General features: G+C 39.6%; 1 protein-coding gene across 1 annotated transcript in view; it reads left to right on the top strand.

Annotated features, from left to right (window-relative positions):
• MED27 (mediator complex subunit 27) overlaps positions 1-25,520 on the top strand; it is a 92,509-nt gene that overhangs the window by 19,026 nt on the left and 47,963 nt on the right. Inside the window, exon 3 of the mRNA XM_008491506.2 lies at positions 13,426-13,556. Coding sequence (XP_008489728.1) covers positions 13,426-13,556 — 131 coding nt within the window. The remainder of the gene's footprint in view (positions 1-13,425; positions 13,557-25,520) is intronic.

Raw genomic sequence — 25,520 nt, 5'->3', positions numbered from 1 at the left:
AGTGGCTCAAAGTCTTACAGGTCTTCTGAATACATCAGACAAATTCCTAGCTAAAGAGTCTGCGGTGGTTTTAAGTTTCAAAAAAATTATTTTTCAGATTCTGTTGTGTCAGTGAAATGATAGGAATACTCTAAGGCTTGTGTGGGTGGGGATGTTTTGTGCTGAATAAAGTGACAGCTGCAAGTCTTGTCTTCAGAAACCTGGCTTTGGCCCTGAGGATCATTCTTTTTCTCCACTATTCCTATTCTGAGGCCAGTAAAGATGAGCATATGTTTTCTTGCATCAGCTATGTTGGTGTTACCTTGTGAAGCATAACAAGGTCATGTGTTTGCATGGCAAAAGAGGAAGCCTCAAATTGTGTCTGAACTGTCTTAGTGCTGCTTTTTCTCCCATGATGTATTAAAGATTTCCATGCTATACATGGTTAAATCTCCATTCCTGGAGGTATGCATGTGTTGTTGCTACATTGCTGCTCCTGAAATTGGTACTGTTATATTATTAATATTGCAGATCATGCCAAGAAGGTGTCTTGTATTTAATACAGAACATAAGGTTTGCCTGCCCCACAAGAAAATCAGGAATTGGAACTGAAGATGCTATACAAATTTTAGAGGGACAAGGTCAGCCTGAACATTGCAGATTTTAAGGAGCAGAAAATAATTTATTTGTAGCAATGCATTTCCTTGCCTCTTAGTACCCCTGCTAATAGCATGTTTAGTTATTAACACCTGAAAATGGTTTTAAGCCTTATTTTATTTGTGAAACTAATTAGTTACCATTTGTCTAGGTACCTGTTAATTTGGGTTCTTCTAGCTGAGAGACATGAGAACTGATCAAAAGCCTTTGGGTTCCTTTGCTCCTTCTGTATGATCAAACAAGTTCAGTTTATTTTGCTTCTAAAAGAGAAGTTAAGGGATGACTCACTTGCTTCATGCCAACATCCTCATTGAGGGGGAGGAAGTGGATAAGAGGGTTCTTCATTATAGCAAGCAAAACCAAAAAATACTCAGTAATTGAAAATAGAAGTTCAAGAAATTCAGACTGCAGCTGAGGTGCATGGTTTAAACACTCTAGTAATTAAGCACTGGAAGAACTGGAGAGGAATAGGACAGGATTTACCTTTCTTGGAAGACTTGAAAGGTGAGTGCATGCATAGTTTGTGCTTTTGAGTACATTTGCTGAAGTATAAACACAGAAGTCACTTGAATGAGGTAAGAGACAAGACAAAGTGTTCCCAAAGATGCTTTTAGATTGATTTAATATTTCCTAGAGAGCTTGTTGCAGATACAAATTCACAACTGGCCAGGCTCTCAACCATAACCTAACTTTCTTTTGTCTGTTCTCTGCTCACTAACTATATACCTTCTAATTCAGTGACTCAGAATGATAAGGGTCTGTATCCATGAGAACATGCTGTCCTCAAAGTCTGGGATTTAATTTGAAAGTTCAGAATCTCAGTTTAACTTATTTTCAGTGAACAGATGCCAAGATGTTCTTCAGTTCCTGTTACCAGCTGATCAGGACAGAAAAGTGTTGGTGAACTGCTACCATCTATTCATTTATTTCAGGAGATGGAAGTGAGGTTTCCAGCCTTGCCATGACCTGGCTTAAAGCCTTTTCTGACTTCTTTAAAGACTGCAGTTACTGTCTACAGGAACCCTACTACAAATAAACTAAGTAGTAAAAATACTTCATGTTCTTAAAAATCTAAGATTTCTCAGACCCACACCCAGAATGAGTGAAATGAAAATTCTGAAGGTAAGTTTAACAGTATTTGTAAAGCAACAAGATAAAGCAAGAGAACATCATAGAAGACATCTGAGAAGTGTGGGCATTGTGTGAAACACTGTAAATATCATTCTGTGCATGAAAACGGGTGCTGGATAACTGCTTCTTCATCCATGTAATCCTGCAGACTTTGGTAATTTGAAGTCCTTCAGAAAGAAGCATGTAATTAATGTCTGAATTCTTAGCATAAGCAGACTGATATATTTTGCATAGGCAATATTAATTCATGCATTTCCTAGTTACTTAATTAAATTGTAAACTTAATTTTAATGTAACTTTTTTAGTATGTATAACAATACATGAACAAACATTGCTTTCCTCCTTAAATATGAAACATTTCTTGGGTCAGCACAAAAGCTCAAATCTCATGGGAAACAGCATGTTACAAATATGTAGATAAATACAACAAAACTCTTTTAGAGAGGATGTGTTCCTTTTGGTTCCAATGAGAGAGGGGTAAATAAAATAACTGATGTGCCCTGCTAGCTGTCGACCAGTTTTCATGAGCCATGTCTTTCCTTTGGCATGCAGATAGCAGCAGCACATTTTAGCACCTCGCCTACAGCATCCACCTCCTGACAGCCAAACCTGCCAATAGAAAAGCATTCAGCACTTCATTATTTCTACAACCTGAGTGCATTTGCAAATTAATTGATGTGTGGGAGGAAAGGCATCTGCTACTGTAGAAGACCTTAACTGTTGCAGCAAAACTAGAAATAAACTGGCTAACTGTAGTGAGCTGGGATGCTGTTGCAGATGTTGAAGCCTCTTAAGTGGCATCTTGTCCATTTTTCTTCTGTCTTTGATATTATTTTTATAAAAAAGAAACCTGACAGCTCCCTGAATTGTGAACATGGGAACCAACAGCATGAGAAAGATAATACCATATATAACTATAAATGGTTAGTTAGCAAGTAGTTTCTTATTTCTTGCTGGCTCAGCACCAAGAGAGTTTTAATTAGGCCAGCAATGAATGACTGGGAGTGTTTTAAAGGCTATTAATCTTGTGGTGTAATTAAGTTAATTATAATATCATTATAAGCTCCCATGGAAGTAGTATGAAGTGCATTTTATTTGGATTACTCCTAAAGCTATTTCTGAGGTCCCCTGGCTTCATCTGAAATACTCCTTCTGGAAGTCTTCAGCTCTGACAGAGGAAGCTGTAAAACCTCTTCTTGTGCTGCTGCACCAAATGTTTTTGTTGAATGCCTTGTCCTGCTCTGGCCTTGGGCTTTCTGAGCTGCTGCTTTACCTGCAAACTGCAGATAACTTCTTGCAATGGAACGTGGCTCTTTTAGCTTTCCTGTGTAGTATTTCCTTGGTTTTCTGCTTTCTGATCAGTTAGCTTACCCCAACGTGGCAGATGAGAGTAAGAAAATGTGATCTGTTTCCAGAAATAAAGATTACAGCAGCTTTCGAACTGTTACTCTTTGTGCTGTGGTAAAAAAAATGTGTAGCAAAAGAGGTGTTTTTGAGAAGCATATGGCTTTTACACTGGTTCAGGCTACAGTAAGTTTTGGATTTGGTTGTAAAACATCCCTGTGCTTTCTGCACTCTCTAGTCAGAGTGTGACATCTTCAACAGATGGACAGATAAACTTTCCAGAATCCATGTCTTTCCTTTCAGCAGAGGAGATGAGATTCTCATCTACAAGAGCTGTTCAGGAAAACCTCATCTGTCAAAGTCTGTTGCATGCTTAGATGTTGGGGTGTGAAAATCTGATGGCTATGCAGCTTAGCACTGGAATTACTGATATTTTGGGGGCTGGCTTTTTGCTGATGCAAGGGCAGCCCTGATTTGTACCCACTTCTGTCCTTACTAGAACATTTGCTTTGTGTATTTTCAGCAGCCTGTGCTTAGTTGTGGAACAAGCACGTTGCTCAAAACCTCCTTCTCTGTGGTGACTGATGTACTGTCGTGTTTGCACCATCAGGATTGGTTTGGGTTCATATTTTTAAATTCCAAAATCAAGTTTATTTTCCAACCTTAATTAACCCTGCTGGAGCTGCTCTTGTTTCAGTAACTTTCCTGGTCACATTTCTGTATTTTTTGTCCTCTTGACTATTACAGATTTTGCAAATAGTTTAGAAATGCCAGTTTGTGATGTATGGGCCTCTTTAACATTTCTTTGATTTATGTGCATTGTGCTGAAAAAAAGCAGAGGAAGCATATTATTCTGGAAAAAAATGTTGCCAGTCTTCAGTTTTTTCAGTCTTAGTTAAAAGCTACACTTTTATCAATCAAACCTGATAGATTCTTTTTTCATTCCTAAAAACATTCATAACGTTTTGAAGTCTGAAGAAATAATATTACTAAGACTCTTTTAAATGTCTACCTATTTTTTGGATGTCTAAGTTGAAATATCTTTTAAACTGCTTTTTCAAAAGTTAACTTTTTCATGTATTCCAGCCTGGTCATCTAGAAATACAGATAATGAAAAACCACTTGGAGTAGGGTTGGGTTTTGATTTTTTTTTTTTTTTTTTAATTTTTGTTTTGGTGGTTTTTTGTCTTGTTTTTGTGGGGTTTTTGTGTTGTTTTTTTTGTTTTTATTTGTGTGTGTGGTTTTGTTGTTTTTGGTTTTTGTGTTTTTTTGTTGGTTGTGGTTTTTTTCTTTGTTAAATAAAGCTTGGCCATATGTTGCTAATATTAACAATGCATTGCACAAACTTATGCAGTAAAACATATTTTGGTCTCTAGCAGTATTGAGTAAGAGGATTTCTCTACATTCTATATAATAAAGACAAGGATTGCAGATTTATAATTGTTCAGCTTCTCATGTAGGTGCCCTAACTAAAAGCATAGAGCAAACTTTTCTGAAGTCTGATCATAGAATCATAGAATTGGCTGGGTTGGAAGGGACCTCAGAGATCATCAAGTCCAACCCTTGAACCACCGTTGTGGTTCCCAGCCCATGGCACTCAGTGCCACATCCAGGCTCTTTTTAAATAGCTCCAGACACGGAGAATCCACTACTTCCCTGGGCAGCCCATTCCAATGTCTGATCACCCTCTCCAGAAAGAAATTCTTTCTAATATCTAACCTAAATTTCCCCTGGCACAACTTGAGACCATGCCCTCTTGTCTTGTTGAAAGTCATCTGGCAAAAGAGCCCAACCCCCCCCTGGCTCCAACCTCCTTTCAGGGAGTTGTAGAGAGCGATGAGGTTTCCCCTGAGCCACCTCTTCTTTAGGCTGAACACCCCCAGCTCCCTCAGCCTCTCCTCATAGGGTCTGTGCTTGAGTCCCTTCACCAGCCTGGTTGCCCTCCTTTGGACCTGCTCCAGGACCACAATATCCTTCCTGAACTGGGGGGCCCAGAACTGGACGTTCTGTTTCAGGAAGAATTTCTGACAGTCTGTGTTGTAAGCCATAAATGGCTATTCTGACAGGTTTTAAAAAGAAGATTAATGAGCTTAAATTTAGAGTTCTTAGTTAATGTATAATGTTGTTCTAGCTAGAGAAAATTTTCAGTGAAACTCCTGAGAGAAGGAAAAGCTCAGACTGCTGCTGGTGATCAGCAGGATTGCTCTGTCTCCCCAAAGTGAACGTGAGGTTGAAGCCAGGATTCAGATATACATCATTAATTTTTCAACAGAGAAACCTTGAGTAAAGGCAGAAAAGCACTTCTTTAATCACCTTGTGGGGAAAATAAGTCTTGGATTTTGTTGACCATTACGTTTCAGTGTTTTGCTTGCAAGTGCAGCGGTTATGGACATCTGTTCCAACTCATATTCTAGAGAAGTCCATTCAGTGTTGAATGTAATGTTTTAAAGGTAATATGATGTATTTCTTTTTGACATTTATCCTCCAGAATGCAGCTGATCTCTAACTTTAGCCACCTATGGTGATTTTAGGGGTTTAGTCTGTGCAAAAATCTGTGTTGTGATGAGGGAGGATGCAAGTTTAAACCTCTTTCTCTAAGCACTTGTACCTGTTGTCTGTACTGGTTGCCATTATCTGTGTATGGATGCTTTCTGGGGGTTAAATTATAGTATCTTGGAAGGATTATGAATTAATCAGATGCTAAATATTCTCAAGCTGTAGTAGGAATGTAGTATGGAAATAGTCCGTGTATGTTCTGTGCCAAATGTAGCTGTCCTGCTTCAAGCTTTTCTTGGTTGTCCTTGCTAGCAGGCTAGAAATCAGCATTCCCAGCAGCCCGTCTTTAGGATGCCTGCTACATTTAAAGAAGGAGTGTATTAGCAAAAATAACCATTCAGGGAGGAATGATCTCCTAATTTGGCAAGATCAGCTATGCTGAAACCCTATATTCATAGAATTGTACCATAGAATCAGAATGGTGTGAAGGGACCTTAAAGATCATCCAGGTATCATTCTGGAACCCTTTCTGCTGGTTGGGTAATGTGGTAACTTCCAATAGAAGAAAGGAGTGAAGTCTGATACGGCCTGGGAGAGTCTGTCCATCTGCCTGTGACATTCCTGTGTCAGGGAGAGCTGTACACTGGAGTTCTGGTGTTTGAGTAAGGCCTTGGGAGACCAAGTAAGGTGAGGTTTGTGTGTGCTGGCAGAAAGCCCTATGGCTGAGCTAATAGCTGTTGGCTGACACAGTATTTGCCAGTCTAAATATATTGTGAATTTTAATGGTTGTGTGAGTGACCAAAGTGAAGGAAAGGCATTTACCAGAAGTTAAAATAATTCAATTTAATGAGTTAGGGAAAAAAAAATGACCAGCCAGGGTCATTACTGCTATATTGCTTATCCAGTAATGGATTTCCCTCTTATCTGTTCCTTGACCATCTTTCTCCCCTTTGTTTGATGGTGCAACTAGACTGTTAGGATTAAAATAAGATGCACCTTGTTGACATTTTATTGAAGAACAGTATTAATTTTTTCTTTATCTGAAAAGTAGTTTGCTATAGTGATAAAGCCCAACCACAGTGCTGCAAATAATGGCAGGCTGCTGGATAACTGGAAAAAGGTTTCTGTAGCTGATTCCAGCCTTTCATTCTGCTGTTCAGTTTTAAAATATCTTCACATTTCTTAGAGAGGCACCTGAGCATCCCCTGGCAGAGGCAGCAGGCCATCCTTTGTAGTGACATAGTTGCCACCTGAGCCCCTGACACCAAAGATTTAGTCTGCATCTTTAGAAAATATTAATTTTGGTGTGAGAACAGTGATTTCTGAAGTTCTGGCAGCTGCTTAAGGGAACACAGTAGCAGTAGGGGATGATGCTAGTGATGTCCTTCAGTCTTGAGTTTTAATGATGACTTTTCCATGCTACAGATTATTACCTGCTACATGTATTATAAATATGTAAAGATATTTGCAAAACTTTGCAAAGATAAAACTTTTGTCAGAAAAGGAATTCAGATTTTCTGTCAGCTATTGATCAAGTGCACTACTTTGGTCTTCAGAGTTCAATGAAATCCATTAGGTGAACACACAGGGGTAAATGTATCTCATAGACTGACACTAAAACCATTTCTGCAGTCCATTAGTGAACAGTCACTGCTCACTGCTACCCTTGAGCTCAGGGTAACTTGAAAATCCTACTGTTTGTTAGTGCCCATGGCTGTATTTTGTCATTTATAAGCAGAACACAATGTCATTTAGTGGATAAAGGGTTGGAGTTGATGATCTCAGAGGTCCTTTCCAACCCGGATGATTCTGTTATCATTTTACCCAGCTTTTGGAGATGCTGTTAAGTGTCTGGATTGTAGCTGCATATCCAATGAAATACCAGTCCACAAAGTTACCTTTCAGGAAATGTGTTCAAGCCCTTTAGAGCACCTGGAAGTATTTCATAGAATCATAGAATCATAGAATTAGCCGGGTTGGAAGGGACCTCAGAGATCATCAAGTCCAACCCCTGACCCACCGGAGCAGTTGCTAGACCATGGCACTGAGTGCCACATCCAGTCTTTTTTTAAATGTCTCCAGGGACGGAGAATCTACCACCTCACCAGGCAGTCCATTCCATAGCCTGATCACCCTCTCCGTGAAGAAATTCTTTCTAATATCTAACCTAAATTTCCCCTGGCACAACTTAAGACTGTGTCCTCTTGTCTTGTTGAAGGTCGTCTGTGAAAAGAGTCCAGTTCCCACCTCGCTACAGCCTCCTTTCAGGTAGTTGTAGACAGCAATGAGGTCTCCCCTGAGCCTCCTCTTCTCCAGGCTGAACAGCCCCAGCTCCCTCAGCCTCTCCTCATAGGGCCTGTGCTCGAGTCCCTTCACCAGCCTGGTTGCCCTCCTTTGGAAGCATCTTAAATATTTATTCTTTTGGAGAGGTGAATAAGGCCACATGCAGCCCCAGATGGATAGAGAAGCAGAATAATCAATCTCAAATACTATTTTCTTTAAACCCCAGAGCCTGTTTGCTGTTTTGTCTCACTTTATGTTGATATTATCCAAAAAGCAAGATGTGTCACTGATTTAACTATTAAATGGATTCCAGAATACTTAAAAAAATGAAAACCAACCTGGTGGAGGAGGCTTTTGTAGAGACTTAGAACTGAGTGCAGATAATTTTATTGGCAGTAAGGTTGCCAGTGCTGAAGGTTTGACCAATTCCTGAAGAAAGGAACCAGATTTGCAGTCTCTGCATGGTGAAAAGCCAAAGATGTGCTAGCAGTATTGGAGTGAGGGAACACTGATGCAGTCATTCATCAGCACAATTTCAGTGTTCTGGAAGAGAAGTATGGGAAGAGCATGTGTGAAGGCTGAAATCTGACAGTAATCTGGCAAAAATGGTAATCTAAAGACAATATAATAAAGATGTAGTGAAGAAAACATTAAAAAAAAAACTGCAGGTATCTATCAATGCATTTCCTACCATTGTAGCTTTATATATAAATAAAAATGCCTAAACTTGTTTTTCAGCTCCCTAGATTTGGGAGAGGGGAGAGGAACCCTGAGGGAAAAGCAAGATTGCCTGTGCAAATAAGAGCCACAGGTGTGATCTCATTAGTTCTGTGGACCAGGATGTTTAGGAAAAGATAGAGTGACTTCTGTACAGGGATTTAAAAAAAAATAGAATGGGGGTAGCATTTGTTCCTATCATGGATAGGTATTTGTTGCTTAAATATTCTTCTAAACTGGAAAGTGTTTGGGGGTCATAAATGCTTTTTTTAAAAAAATAGAAAGAATCTCCTAATTAGCTAGTAAAAGAGAGCAAAGGCTCAGTGTCTGTCTTTCCTATTAATTGAAAAGCCTGCAACCCAGTTCTGTAAGAGCAGAACCAATGAGTAAATAAATTGGGGACTGCTCTTTTGGTTTATTTATGTCGTTTTGGCCAAGGATTTAGCTATCCTAAAAATGATCAAACATTGTTGGGAGAAAAAGAGAATTTCCAAACTGGCCTCATTATCTGAGAGATGCTTAAAAATATCAATTAAGGCAGTGTAATTTCTCTTTTGCCTACTTCAGTCTGCAGAGATGAAACTGGGGGAGTGTCCTGTTTGCTTGCTCATGGCTCTTGTCAAAAGAATGATCAGAGTTTTATCATAATAGTCAAATCCCTTGTTAGCTGTAAGGGAGAAATAATTTAATGATGTGGGGCAAAGCTCTATGAATCTTGAAAGAGGAAAATGTGCACACATTCACCAGTATTAGAGTGAACTTAGACAGTTGGGTGGTAGGGATCTGTCAGCCACTTCTGAAAAACTTTGTTTCTTGGAGAATGTAGAAATAGAAACAAAAAAAAAATTTTAATATTACCTATACCTGCCAAATTATTTTTCTGTTTATATATATATATATAGTCAGTAAGTGTTTACATGAAACTGGAAAAAGTTCATGGTTTTTGACTTTTTTTGAATTACATCAGGGTCATGTGATCAAAGACAAAACTCATTCTTCTGATTTCATTTTTAAAGAAAATTTACTGGTGCTTAAAAAGCTTTAAAAGTGGTAATACTTAACTTCAGTGTGCACCTGTGAGCTGACATAGTTGATTGTAAGAGCTCCAGGTGCTTGGTTTTTCCTCTGCTCCTCCTGCTTCTTACTTATTTCCTGCCCAGCTCACTCTTGGAGCTTTAAATGGCCTTATCAGTAAGTGGAGTATAAGGACTTGTTTGGTCAGCACATGCAAAATCTCCAGCCCATGAATAATGCACACAAAAGACCTTTTGACCCAGCATAATACTAATGATGATCCTTTAATTTTAAAAGTTTTAAATTAGCACCCTGTATGTCTTTATCATTTCATTGCACACACTGCCCTGTAATGCTGCAGACCAAGATGCAGTCTCAGGACATGGTCAGTGAGCAAAGAGGTCTTGACTGCTTTGGGCTGAGCCCTTGGGCTGTAGCAGAAGTTCTCTGCCTGCTCCAAACCTTAAAGATCACCTGCAGAAGGCAGTGGGATCTTTTTGGTGGATGGAGGGATTCTTTTTTTGTCTTTTTTGATTGTGTCAGGGCACGCACAGCTGTGTTGCTTTAAGATGATGGTTACTGGAGTAGATAAAAGATATTATGTGATTACCTTTTAAAAAAATACGAATGCTTTTGGAACTAAATCCAGTCCCTATTTCTCTAATACACCTTACCCTGTTTACTTAGGTCATGTGAAAGCCAAAGACATCCTATGTGCTTGAAGAAGTTGACCTTCTTACAATTACAGCTGTGAGAAAAGTTAATTCCATAAAACACTCTCTGTTTTACCATGTATTTCACTTGTAAGGAAGACTGAAAACTGTTAATATGTGAATGTTGCTTTCATATACTGAGGAACACTGTGAAGGTGTGAGTAATGGCACCTGTGAAACATTACTGCTAATATTTCCTTCTGGAAAAGATAGTCCATGTTGCCATAGAAAAATAATAAATCTCAAAACTAATGTAATTTTAAAATACTCCAAGTTCTGTTTATGTTTACATTTAGGTAAGGCTTTTGTATGTATTGAAGTGTTATTTTCAGGACTTCTGCATCTTTGAGAACTAGAGTCTCCTGATTTTAAAATGTGAAATTCACACGTTTGGAACCACAGTTTTAAGAAAAATACCAGCTCTCCGAGGCTCTGTACCAATTGGCACTGGTGTAAATCCTAGCTGCTGTTGCAAGCAGGTGGGAGGGGGTTGGGTTTTTGTGTGTGTGTGTGTGGTTTTTTGTTTGTTTGTTTTGGGGGTGGGGTTTTTTGGGTTTTTTCCATAGTTTTCTGAAATAGATTTTATGTTTCATCTGCATGTATTGAGGGGGAAAAAGATAGATCTTGTTGAATTTTTAGAGGAATATTTCATTAGGAAGTAAAGAGCTTTGCTCCACCTGTTGTGAAAAGCATGGACTTCTGCTGTAATAAAGCCTCTGAATGCTGGGGAAATCCTTAGTGACTGTTAAGGAGATGATCTGTAGCAGGACCTAGAGCTGCACCAATGCTCCTCTTCAGTATTTAGCCTATTTTGAGGGTCAAGCTATTGCTCTTTACCATCCCACTGGTTTAAATCAGCACAGCTGTCAAAACTAGAAGCCAAGTCAGTGGAAATAGCTTTAGAGAAGGCAGTCAGCACCATCCCCAGGCTGGATTGGATCACAGGGTCTTGTAGACCTGCAGGGACCCTCCCTGTAGACACCATCTGAAGCACCCAGCAGCACCACTGGGTCAGACCCAGGGCTCCAGCAGGGTCCCTGGGCACACACCTCTGTACCATGTTCTCCCCACTGTTCTTCTAGCCATCAGCACCCTCTGGCTTGGTGTCCCACCAGCTCATTCTGCTTCCCTGCATGAGCCTTTTAGCACCCTTACCATCTTCTGACAGTACATTTCATGTTGCTTCCTGAAGGTGAGGAGAGTATGTTAGGAAATGGCATTCTCTTGTTAGTAAACAAAATGTTTAAGGGTATTGGTGTGTTTTTAGCTGAGATTTTTCTGTCATGCTTGATGCTGGCAGACAAAGGTGTTTATTTTGCAAGAAGCAAAATTAACTAAAGAGCACATTTATTATCCACCAGGACTGTTGAATCTCCTGGCTATTGTTTTGATGCTAGAGGTTCTGCTTCAGTGCTTCTTTCAGTCTTGTGTCTGCTTGTTAGAATGAATGATTAAGGAAGAATTTCCCAGTCTTTTCAGTTAACATTTCTCTGCTCCCAAAAAGGAATGTGTTCTGTGCAGTACAGTGTGTGATACTTTAATAATGTATAAATCAACTTGGACAGAAGCTGCCTGTCAGTTTTATTAACTTTGACCTTTTCTCCCATTATAAGGATGGTTTGGTAAATATTTAATGTCCCTTATAGATTCTGACAGTTGAATCTGCATTCCTGGGAGCAAAGGTAGATTTTAAAGAAATACTTATAATTAGTAAAAGTGGCTTAATCACTGGAAGCTTTCAAAGACAGAATTGGGGTTTAGGATATATTTAATTCTCGGGGGGGGTTTCATGCTTGACCACTAAATGTCACGCTAGCAGGGAGGTTATGAAATGTTTTTATAAGGTGGCTTTTAAAATTCTTCCATGATGATCACCTGTGATTACCTCTGTCTCTTAACAAGTGTTCAAATGATGTTATTTACTTCAAATACCTGTCAGTGTCATTCTGAGCAAGGAACACAAGTGAATGGTGTCAGCAGCACAAAATGGCTGAAGGGAAGGGCTGCTTGTAATAACAAAATGCAAGGAGAAATGGGAAGGGAGTTCCTGGAGTCAGGGGTCCTCTGCCAGAGCTGCCTTGCCTTTTCATTCCCTGCACATTGTGCTCCCAGCAGATTCTGGTGCCCCTGACACTTTGAAACATTGCCTTTCAAACATGTACCGTCCATTGCTCTTATTGATTTTTTTTTTTTTAACATTTCAGAAATCTGTCAGAGTAACCCAATTCCGAACAGAATTCATAGGTCTAAGTGCAGCTGTTGGGGGGCACTGCCCCCCTCCCCCTGCAGACCTGGTTCTCTTCGCGTTGGTAATGCCAAGTGTCTCCATGTTCTGCCACTGCCCAAAGCACGTGGCAAAGCAGCCAAGGAAACCAGGAGCCTGTTAAGAAGCCTTATGGATGCTCTGAGCATTGACATTTGAGTCAAATTGGCTCACAGGATAGCTTCACTCATTTTAATAGCCATTTTCATGTAGATTGCTTTACCAAGCTTTGTTTTTCTCCTTGGCAGTCAGTACCCTGCAGTATAGCTTTGCCTAAGACCGCTTCATTTTCTGAACGTTTGTAACTCATAGTTTCCTAACAGTAACCTTTTTTATCTGTGGATCATGGGATTAGAGTTGTTAAGGTGTCAAGCAGTTCATCTCTTTCAAAACAAATGTTCAGGCAACTTCATGAACGCATCGGGGTAGGGACTGGAATGGTGGAATTGCATTTCTCTGATAATCCTGAGCGTTTTTTCTGCCCCTTCTCTTCAAAAATGGGGAACTGAGATTGTGAAGTGGAAATGTTTGGGGGTGAGCTTCTAACTTGCTGCACTTGAAGATGGGTTCAGGACTTCAGATGAAATCTTTGATTCATTGTCTTGCTTGCCCTAGAGCATGATTTCTTTGTAATGCCTGTTGCCCATCAGACTTTTTAGTATCCTTTTGTTCCTGTCATCACGTTCCAAGAGGTATATATGAAATACCATACATTAACTTACTGACTGGCTGTAATTTGAATCAGATGAATACAGATAGTAGAGGTCTCACATAGACAGAGTACTGCAGTGGTGTGTATTTTAATATATATGTTTTTTTATTATCCAGTTGCAGTACCATGCTGGGCTAGCATCTGGCCTTTTGAATCAGCAGTCTCTGAAACGTTCTGCCAACCAGATGGGAGTATCAGCAAAACGCAGACCAAAAGCCCAGCCAACAACTCTTGTCTTACCTCCTCAGTAAGTAAAGGAGTAATTTGAAGAGTTTTCATGGGGGGAATTTAAAGAAGCCTTTTGGTTATTGTTTTTTTAAAAATATCATCATCATCATACCAGCTTTGTGCTTGTGGTTTTGTTCCATACGAGATGAATTTTTGTTGTTGGATGGATGGGTAATCTGTGGAAGCATTATTTATTAAGTTTCTTAGGGCTTTTGGAGGCACTGTGACAACTGAAAAGTTGCAAGGAGTTTTCTTTGTAGCAGGTCATAGAAGTTTTTGCAACACAAGAAAGGCTGTCATTGAGCACCGATGTTCCCCTCATTAGTATGACTTGGAGCTTCAAGTAGGACTCTTCTGAAGGTCCTAAAAGGCTGAAGCAAAAAAGTCTTTGTTTTGAGTACTTTCTTGACAAACGTCTGTTCCGAGTCCATCTGTTCACCATATGCTAATGTTGCATTGAATCTAAACCTCTTTTACAGGTGACAGGCAATTATGAGGACACTAAGAAACTGTTTGAGGACACAGAGTATCAACACTTTGGGCAGTCTGTGTACTGATGCAAAAACACAGAGCTGTCGACAACTAAACTCATAAATTAATAACCTGCTTAAAATATTTAGTTGCATATAAGAAAATGATTATTATGTAGAAAATGAAGTGCTAAGCAATTATTCATTCTACTGAGCATCCTTGTAGCTTGTGGAAACTGCTTTTTCTTCACAGAAGTTTCACTGGTCTATAAACACTACACTATCAAAAACTTCATAGTTGTAATCATAAAAGTCCCCTGACCAGAATCCACAGGCCTGAGTTGATAAAGGAGTGAAGGGAAGTTTAGAGTTTTCCATTATGAAGTGAGAAAAAGAAGATCAGAGTCAACATAGCTTTCCTCTTGTATATTAACTTCAAAGGGCTGCTAATTCAAGAATCCATAAAGTGTTATTGTTTTACCAATATGTCAGGTGAAGAAGAATGGTTAGAACGGCAGCTCTGGCAGAACTGCAGATTTGAAAACCAGGTGTTGTTTCCTTCTCTTTGTGAAAGATCAGGGGTATATTGTAAGGAACTGGCTAATTAGTTTTCTTCCTTTGCTGGGGTATTGAGTTATCCAGACCTTAAAATAGACATCTCCAAGAAGTCTATAGACTGTTGTGGTAGCAGTTGTTAAAGTTTTTATTTTGAGGTCTTGAAATATTCTGGTGTTCTGTTTTGTTGTTTATTTTTTTTTAATCATGGCTTTTCCAGCTACTCAAAGTATATATGGTGAGAGAGAAAGAGCTAGCTTATATTTTTGTGTAGAAAACTGTGTGCTTGAACAATTGCAGCTGTATGAATTGTAATATGAGGTAAGTTAAATGTAAAAGCATTGGATATCTTTTTATCTGCAGGGGATTTCCTTCAGGGGTGCATTTACCTGTAGTTTATAGGTAGAATGAAACTTCAGTGTGGTAACTAAACTTCAGCTAGTGGTTGAATTATTTTTCAGGATCTTATTACCACTTCAAGCATTATTCATAGGCAAAAATATGTTTATGCTGAGCTGGCCTTGTTTCTGTCCCTGATTTCCTCCTCTCTGGCTTCTCTTTGACCTTTCTGCATTTGTCCTTATTTGCTATCTTATTGTGTCTTAGGGAGTGAATAACAATTAAGTGAAATCAAATACCTGTTGAGCTCACTATCAAGTCTACATCACAGGGCAGAAGCAGATTATGAAAAGACTTATGAAAATAGGCTTATGAAAAGTATTTTTTAAAAAAGTGTGGCAAACAGATTTTAATATCTTGATTTTGCTGTAGTTTCATGCAAATAATGATTAATCATGCTGTGATTACTTTTTTCTTTCTCTTCACTCTCTAAAATGCAAAACAAGAAAAAAATCCAGGTGCAAAACTACATATCTCCTTGAAAGGACATACTAATTTTGCATACTAATTTTGCCTTGGCAATCCAGGGAATTCTTTTTTAGCTTTATTGTGAAGTCAGGGAAGGGGTAACTATTCCTTTGTCTTTTTTTGGTTTGATGTATGCCATTAAAATTAAGTTCAGTGACAGGTCTTTGGGCTGAGTAACAGTGTGCTATGAGTCAAGCATATATTAAATGTTGTTCAGAGCAACTGTATTATCTAAAGCTGTTCTTAAATGTAAGTATTTAAAACAGGCTAGATTGCAAAATATCATTTTAGGACAGCAGATTGGAGCACACAGCAGTACTGCAGTAATTCTTTTGACCCAACAAAGGAATGCAGGAAACAGAGGTCCTCAAGATGCAGCGTAGGGGGTGATTTGGACAAAGAATCTTCTAAAAATGTTGGGTTTGGGGTTTTGGGTTTTTTTGTGTGTGTGGTTTTGGGTTTTTTTAATGTTTTAAGGCAGCATTTGCATATGAAAAGTTTGATATTAAACATAGAATCGTAGAACTGGCTGGGTTGGAAGGGACCTCAGAGATCATCAAGCCCAACCCTTGATCCACTACCGCTGCAGTTCCCAGCCCATGGCACTCAGTGCCACATCCAGGCTCTTTGGAAATATCTCCAGACACGGAGAATCCACTCCTTCCCTGGGCAGCCCATTCCAATGCCTGATCACCCTCTCCAGAAAGAAATTCTTTCTAATATCCAACCTAAACCTCCCCTGGCACAACTTGAGACCCTGCCCTCTTGTCTTGCTGAGAGTTGCCTGGGAAAAGAGCCCAACCCCCCCCTGGCTCCAACCTCCTTTCAGGGAGTTGTAGAGAGTGATGAGGTCTCCCCTGAGCCTCCTCTTCTCCAGCCTCAACACCCCCAGCTCCCTCAGCCTCTCCTCATAGGATCTGTGCTCGAGTCCCTTCACCAGCCCAGTTGCCTCCTTTGGACCTGCTCCAGCACCTCAATCTCCTTCCTGAGCTGAGGGGCCCAGAACTGGACACAGGACTCAAGTTGTGGCCTCACCAGAGCTGAGCACAGGGGCAGAATCACTTCCTTGGACCTGCTGGCCACGCTGTTCCTGATCCAGGCCAGGATGCCATTGGCCTTCTTGGCCACCTGGGCACACTGCTGGCTCCTGTTCAGCTTCCTGTCAATCCAGACTCCCAGGTCCCTTTCTGCCTGGCTGCTCTCAGCCACTCTGTCCCCAGCCTGTACACAGGTCCTAGCATTTGCACAGGTCCTTCCTGTGCAAAGCAGAGACAGCACAAACACAAGACATTCCTCACCAGCACTGTCTCTTTTAATTCCCCACTCACAGTCTGCATCCGTCCATGTCTTCATTTGAGCTAAAGGTAGCATTAGAGAGCAGTTTTACTGATCTGTTACATTCTTAATGGCAGGGATGCACCCTGAGCCACTGCCATGCTCATCCCATCTTTGAGTGTTATTCCACAGAATGGACAGACCCAAATGGTGTCTCTGCTCTTAAGGGTGCTCATACAAAACCCGAGTCTGGGTCAGTTCATTCTTCTCTTGAGCCCTTAGTCTTGTTCTCTGCTCTGCTGTCTTGTGTCCTCTCAAAAATTATTTTAAAAAACCAACCAACCAAATCAAAACAAAAGAACACCAGAAAACCAAACCGAACCAACCAACCAAAACAAATCCAAACTAAAACAAAGTCCAAACCAAACAAAAACCCAAACAACAGGAAAGAAACCCCAAAATAAATAAGAAAAAAACCAAAAAAAGAAAAGAAACAAAAAGACCCAAACAAAAACAAACTCAAAACCTTCTCAGCTTGTTTTGGAGGCTCAACCACCTCTTCCTTCTTTATGCTTACAGAAGGAGCTGGAGAAGAAAGGGTTTTGCTAATGGCAAAGCTGATTCTTGATTCACCTATTCTTCCCTTGGCAGGCTTAGGCCATCTTTTGATGTGCTCTGGTTTGAAAGTGAGAAGTTCTACATTATCATTAGAAGATACCTAAAACAACAGCAGCAATTCTGAATCAAAAAGGTATTTTTACAAATGGCAGGTTCTCTGTCCTGTGCAACCACTAAGAGGACAATTTTCATTCTACTGTTCATTATCTGAAGGCTTCTAAGGGTGCCAAACGGTTTTGAAGAAGACCTTCTCTTGTTCAGTTTTGCTTTTCAGTGTTGGTATTCACTGGATCTGACAGTGCAGAAGGGAATATGAGATTGATATGTATCTCATTTCTAGCCAAATTTATCTACATGAGAAAATTACTAACTTCTGGCTTCCTTCTCTCCCTGCTTTGTCCCTCCTTCTGTCTTCTATTAACAAGACATCTCCCTGTACTTGCTAATAGATGCATTCCCTCACATGCTTCTCATCTGGCTGCTGCTTCCTTCCTTCTGTTAAAAGATCTCAAAGCAGTGTTTGCTGAAGTGCTGAAAGCTGTCAGCTCCTTCCGAGTGACAAGGAAAGCAGATACACACATCCCTTCTGAAAAGCAGGATGGCTTCTGGTTTGCAATTAATAAATACACTAAGAAATGATGACTCTTCATTTTTTATTTTCCTCTTGAAATGTAGTAGTTACCATAGTTATTTAACCTCGTATCATTTTGCTTGGCACCACATCTCAGAAGCAAATTCCTGATTATGAAGTTGGTTCCACAACACTGTGGGAGCTGAGCAAAGAGGTTAGAGGAGCTGAGAGCAGAGAACCCCCAGAAGTTGAGCATCCTGCTGGGAACCCAGCAGGCTCAGGTATGGCACTGGTTGGCTGGAAAGTGACAGCAGTGAAGTTTGTAGAGAAGAAAAAAAAGAAAAGAGAAAGCACAGGATGTTGTCTGGATTTGTGCAGTTGTGTTCATTGGCACACACAAGAGAGTCAGTTAGTTTTAATGGGAATTTTTAGGGGCCTTGGATGAAAACCTTGTGACTTTGATAGCTTTGTTATGTGAGGCTTTCTCAGTGCTCCCAGATTACTCATCTTTCTTCTCTGTTGGAAAGGAAATTGCCAGAACAAGAACTTGCTCACCACAAAAGGTACTGAGACTCTTGCCCTTTATGGTGCCTTTTAGGATCATTTGTTGTGACATTTGTGGTTTTGGGGAAATAAGCACAATACCAACAATAAACATGTGGAAGTCTGGTTCTTATTTGACAACTTCAGGCTCAGTGGACAGAGAAGCTTGAGTAAAAGACAGTCCAGTTTTTTGTTTTAGGGCTTTTGAACTTGTCTGGTAATCTCTTGTGCTCTGATGTATGCCCTAACCTGACAGCAAAAACATTGTGATAGAGTGAGTAAAAACCTCTGTGAATTTGTACTCAGTTGCTATGAGCAGACCAGCAAAATTACTTTTTCTTTATTAAAAGAAAAGATTATGATAGTGCTACCCATTAGATTGTTCTAGATAAATGAACATCAGAAAGCTCTGAGGATAACTTTTCTTTTAGTTCATAATAAAGACTTGAGGATGGGGAGCTGGGCAGGCTCAGGAGGGCCAGGATATTTATGGCACTTGTTCTGGGTGAGGTGGAGGAGGTCTCTAGCCTGCTTTCTGCAATTCTGAATCCATTTAGATTCTTATTCTAGAGGAGAAGCAGTCCATACATGTTCCCTTGGAGCTACAGTAGCAAAAGATGCTCTTTAATATGTAGTCTCCCTTAAAAGCTTAATTTACTGACTCAGCAGGTATCTTCATCTGGATTTGGAAAATAAACTTAAATATATGCCAAATTCCATGTCATGCCTAGTTTGATTCAACACCAGCATAGTCATAGTGTTAATGCCCTGTCAGTTTTAATTGTTCTGGCATATAAGCTGTGCTGTAAGATTCTGTTGTATTAGTTCAAGAGCTTTCTTTGGGACACAGAAGTGGAATCTTCAGGAAGGAATTTAATTTTTAAAAGCCAGTGACGTAGAATTGAAAAGATTAGCTATTTTTAACAGCTAACTGAAAGGTGTAGGTGTGTGTGTGTGTGTGTGTGTATATATATATTTATATATGTAAACCATACACTCAGTCATCAGATGTGCCAGGGAAAATTATTTGGAACTTAACTTGTGTAATTTACCATTTCTACATGAAGAAAAATCCTGATGAGCCCTTTGCCAAGAGTTTTTGGAGGAAAGGGCTTTTTCAGTGGTTTTTTTATAAACAGCATCTAATTGCTTCCTAAGTTCAGAGATTTGCATTATGAAAGAGGCAGATGAATTCTAAAGATAATGGCAAAGCACATGCTTAAGCCAATAAATGTTTTGTATTTTTTAAGACCATATGTTTAAAATCTGCTTATGTGGTCTGGCCTCACTGGCTTACAGAGGTTTGAAATCCTGTCCCAGGCTTCAGATTTGGCAACCCAGAGTCTGCAGGTGAAGGGTGACACCTGTATAGCAGCTGTGTGAAATGTGGTTATTTAGCAGGTGTTCTGGGGTGTACTCTGGTGTTTGGGCCTCTTCTTAGAAGCATTTGAAAGTAAAAGAGGGAAGTGCATGGCTCTATTTTCCTTGTTGAGAAAAGTCATCAGAAGTTTTATGCAGTTGTAAAATTCTTCTTTACCCCCTTCTGGCAAAGCTGCATTAAGTATCAATATTCATTAAATACCACAGAGATGATAATGTAATAAAGCAATAATCCTCAGGACCACATCTATACCTCTCCAGTAGAGCTGAGGTTGAGAATATAATTAAAGATTAAAACTTTGTTTGCATTCTGGAACATGGAGATATCTTTTTGTACAAGATGGGGAATTGTATTAATAAGGAAGAGATCAGTTTCCAATAACATCCAATACCAGGAGCTCGTTTAATATCCCTGTTCATGTTTAAGTTTCTCACAGTGTTCTTTTAGCTGGACTTCATTGAGACAGTGCAACAGGAATTGCTGAAGAACATGTTGCTGAAATACATGACCCTTTTGCTCCACAAATTTTCATATGAAGGAAAAAATCAGTTCTTTACATTGCATAGAATCATAGAATTAGCCTGGTTGGAAGGGACCTCAGAGATCATCTAGTCCAACCCTTGACCCACCAGAGCAGTTGCCAGACCATGGCACTGAGTGCCACATCCAGTCTTTTTTTATATGTCTCCAGGGACGGAGAATCTACCACCTCACCGGGCAGTCCATTCCATAGCCTGATCACCCTCTCCGTGAAGAAATTCTTTCTAATATCTAACCTAAACCTCCCCTGGCACAACTTAAGACTGTGTCCTCTTGTCTTGTTGAAGGTCGTCTGTGAAAAGAGTCCAGTTCCCACCTCGCTACAGCCTCCTTTCAGGTAGTTGTAGACAGCAATGAGGTCTCCCCTGAGCCTCCTCTTCTTCAGGCTGAACAGCCCCAGCTCTCTCAGCCTCTCCTCATAGGGCCTGTGCTCGAGTCCCTTCACCAGCCTGGTTGCCCTCCTTTGGACCTGTTCCAGGACCTCTACATCCTTCTTAAACTGAGGGGCCCAGAACTGGACACAGTACTCGAGGTGTGGCCTCACCAGCGCTGAGTACAGGGGCAGAATCCTTTCCCTGGACCTGCTGGTGACGCTGTTTCTGATACAGGCCAGGATGCCATTGGCCTTCTTGGCCACCTGGGCACACTGCTGGCTCATGTTCAGTTTCTTGTCGATGCAGACTCCCAGGTCCCTTTCTGCCTGGCTGAAGAAAATAATAAAAGAAAAAGCAAAGCAATAATATTTAGATTCAAAATATTTAGATTCAAAGCAATAATATTTAGATTCAGAGGTTTAATTACTTTGCAGCCATATACCATGTAGATCAAAGATTAATTTTAGTGTTTGCTATCTTGTGCACAGTTTGGATCATATCGTTGTACTACTTTTTATTTTTAGTAAGTGGATGAACACCTGCTCTGCAGATGTTTTTTGAGACTTTTTTAGCATAAGTTGCAATGTATTGCCTGCAGTGAGACTGCATTTATCCTCAGCTGAAATACTGATTCTCATGTGTTCAGAATTTATGTGCACATCGTGCAACATCATTTGATATCCAGGTGTGCAATATTTCACCTGCTTCAACTAAATAGAAAGTCTCTTAAACTTTCCATACTGTATTTCATCAACTTGTTAAATAACTTACCTTCCCTTAAAGAATCTCAGCATTTGGTTCTTTGCTCTTTTATTATTTTCCTTGCCCAACTGTATGGTTTTGTTGTATATGAACAATCTTTGTTAAATACTTTTTTATCTTGCTTTTTAATAAGCTCTATAATTTTACACAGAAGGTCAAAAATACTAGTATTTTAACTAGCAAAGCTAGTCTAGCTAGGTAGAATACTAATTCTTAGTAGCCTCTAGTGAAAAGGATTGTACTCATTGAACAGGTGGTTTTGTGACCATTTCTCTATTTTTAGAGGAAAATCTATTTCAATTATAAAACTTATGCTGTGCATTTCAGGGGTTACTATTCCACACTTTTCTTAATACAGTGGTGTTGGAGTGGCACAATGTAATCATGCTGCTGCATGATATGGTTTCCCTTAAGATATTTCAAAGGAATACAGTGAATATGTAGTATTTTGTTTCTTTAAAGGAAAACTACAGAATAATATGAACCTATTCCAACTGCTGCCTACAGCACTGCTTCAGAAAATAGCAACATCCCAAAATGAATTTTTAAACCGTGGAGAACATAATAGAGAATAATGAGCAAACAGGAAACCTCTTTATTACAGCTTTATTACAGGTAAATAAGTGCTGAGGAATTCACATCATAATGAATTTTAGCAGCTGTTGAAAATATGGTAGCTTTAAGCTACTTTAGATACAGACATGTTTTGGTTTGTTTTGGAATTTTCTTCAGGTTTCCATTCTGTCTATGAAGCAGAACTGACAACAGTTGCTTTCAGACAAGTTTTGGGGAAATGGGACTGGGCCCTGCTAGCGAGAGAGACAGCAAGTGTGTCTGCCTTGCCTTTAGGTTTAGTGAGACCCCTGGGTGCTTCTCGTTTCCTTAAACACAGTGAGCACTGAAATCAGAACTTTTCCTCCCTGTGCCCTGGGATGTCATTACATAATTCTAGTTTCTTTATTTTCTTCTCAACAGTGTTTCACCACCACTGAAAGCTGAGAAATCTGATTGTCTGGATTACTCCCAAGTAAGTGGCCACAACAGGATTAGAAATTCTGATTTAAGTTCACCCTAACCCCAGTGCCTACATTTAATAGATAGCTTGGAGGTGATCTGATTCTTTTCAGATTCAGTAGCCACTACACTCAGATTTCAAAGCTGGGGAGTGTCTGCTGTGGTGGGACTCATGTTGTATTACACATTACCAGGGAAAATTCCTAGGCGATAACACATCATTAAACTTTATTGGAGTTTTATCAAGAGAAGAGCTGTGCCTGTGGGTGTCGTGTTGTTCTTTCAGCTCTTTAAATGTAACCAGCAAGCAAGTTAGCTAGTCCTTGTCATTTGGATAAAAGATGATTCTAAGCTTTTAAAGAGAGAGGGAGATTTTTTTTCCTAAGGCCCCTGTCAGCAGCAGTGAGAAGTAGTTGGAAGAGCTCAGCAGATGGCTGTGCAGAGCAGTGATGGGGCTGCTGTAGCTTTAGCCTGGGTTTGTTGGAGTGTTTTGTTTAAATACTAGGGGGTGAGAAGCAGTCTGCTGTTAAATATAATGGCAATGTCTTTTTTAGTTATGTGGTATTTGCTGGTTAGCACTCAATATAATGTAACAGGAAAGAAAAAAAACTGCTAAGAACTGTTTTGAGTCATGAGAGGCTTCATTTGAGAAGTCCAATGAGATCAAATCCAATATCGTACATGGGATCGAACATTGATCAGTCAGCTTATTATTTGTAGCCAAAGGTACTTTACCAAGATCTGCTTCAAAAAAGAGCCCAGGGGGTAATCCAGTTGAACTTTCAATTTCAGTGAGAAGAGGCAAATTGTAAAATAAATAGCTGTTAATTTATTTTATTTCTCTGCTTTGTTTTCAGTTCTGTTCATTCAGGTTCTCTCTCATGTTTGTTTTTTCTAAGTTTTTGTAGGGTGTGTAAATAAAAATCAAATTATCTCAGTATTAAACCAGCATTCAGTCAGAAGGATAAAACCTCTTAGAGTGTTAATATATTTTGAATTTTCATTTATGTTGATCTCCCATCAGCAGAAGTGTTGGAGCCCCAGAGGGAGCTGTGTGACTTGGGCAGTTGAGTAGGAGCCAAACTAATCCCTTACACTGTTAAGAGGAAGCAGTTCTGCAATAAACTGTTGTGGTTTTTAGCAGATTTGATCCCAGTACATGTGGGGTGAGGAGGCACTTCCCTGCTTTCTGCTCAGTGCTCCCCTGCTGTAGTCAGTGGGTGGGTCACAGACTGATTCTGTGGAAGGTCACCAAGTGCTGCCAAAGGTCTAATGATAATCTGAGTGGACTCCTGATCCACTACATGGGTACAGTATGACTTCGTGTGGACATTTTTGGGTGGTTTTTTTTTTTATTATTACTTTTTTCTTTTGTGGGTTTTTTTAAAATTTTGTTCCTGAGAGCTGTCAGTTTGAGTCTGGCAATGCTTGGTAACTGGGTAATCAACACCTCTGTTCATCTTTAGAAATTTCTCTCTTGAAAATTCTAATCTTGATTTAATCTCCTAAATAAGTCTGGCAGAAGGGTTTTTTGTAATAATCTTCTTAGTTTAGTTATACCAGATCAATGTTGGGCTTTTTTTTTTTCTATAGTTACGAGCTGAATTTCATGTTATTGTATTCATTAAGTGTTATACAGCTGCATATTTTATTACAAAGTAATCACAGCAAACAGCAGGCATGATCAACACAGATTGTCCAAAGCAAAGATTTTGACTAAAACCAAATGTTCCTTATGATATTCATTAACAGGATAATAATTTTTATCTATACAAGAGAACAGGGATCCTTGGATCCCTAGTAAATTGCTGAAATGCACATTGTTTGTGCTGTAAAACTTTACAGTGTATATTAAAATCAAGGAATAATCTGTTTTATTCACTTTAAAAAAAATACCCTAATCAACCACTGTGATTGTGAAAAAGAATGCATGTAATTAAGATTTCATCATTTCTTTATCACTTGTAGAGCTTTACTCACTATTCTGTTGTGAGCTGTTATGGACTGATGGCCTTAGCTCGAGTGTCCTTGTAGTGAACACCTCTGTGAATACATCTGTCCTGCAGAAATCAGCCAGAAGAGTCCTCAGGTTGATTCCAGTTGATATTTTGGTGCCCTATTCCACAAGCTAATTCCCACAAATAGGATTGCTCCGAGTGTGATGTACAGCCCTGTGTGACTGAGTGGTTTGAAATAATTCCCATCTCCTTTGCTGCAGATTAGCTGGAACACTTGGGCACTGGGAAATGAAAACCCTGCATCTTTTGGGGAATTTTGGGCTGTGTCCCAGCCTCGATCTGCATGTTCATTTTCTGGAATATGCACAGATCTGGAACAGTGTGTAATTAGTGTTACTGGGGATTGCAGCTTTGTTGTAAAAGAGCAAATTTCTGACTCTTTGATGTATGTTTGCCTTAAAGGTAATGTTTGTGTGAGAACCATGCCATTAAAAGGTGGCAATTAATTAAAAGTTGTTCCACAGTCCCAGCCGTTAGAAGATGTCCTTGCAGCATTTAGAGCAGAACACTAATACTGCACTGTAGGGAATCCCTGTACTTTTACTAAAAGAGAAAGTTAAGGATGAAGATTTAATGTGTAATTAAAGACTGCAAATACTAGTTTAACTGCTTGTTTCTGTGTCAAAAAAAAAAAAAAAAAAGGATATACCCTACCAGTGGTTGGACTAATTAGATAGTGAAGAACAAGCTGGATAAGAGGGGAAATTTGTATGAATTTAATAATGATATCAAAGCATTTGCTAAAGCTGCAATTTTATAATATGATTGCTTCAACCCTTTTTTTTTTCCCCCCTAAGCTTTACTGTTTGAGGGAGGGTGATCAGTGGCTGCTTTACAATCCAAATTCAAAGTGCTGCTTACCAAATTCAGAAGTGCTTCACAGCAAGGGTTTCCATCTGCATGGGTTGTATATTCCCTGGTCGAAGATGATGAGCAAAGGAAGTAGAGCCCTGATCCAGTGGAGGAAGAAGGTCTCTGTTTTGGTGGCTTCCCAG

This window comes from Calypte anna, chromosome 17, assembly GCF_003957555.1.
Source record: "Calypte anna isolate BGI_N300 chromosome 17, bCalAnn1_v1.p, whole genome shotgun sequence".
Lineage (NCBI taxonomy): Eukaryota > Metazoa > Chordata > Aves > Apodiformes > Trochilidae > Calypte > Calypte anna.
Note: the sequence above shows the minus strand (reverse complement) of the source record. Positions and strands in the feature narration are given on the sequence as shown.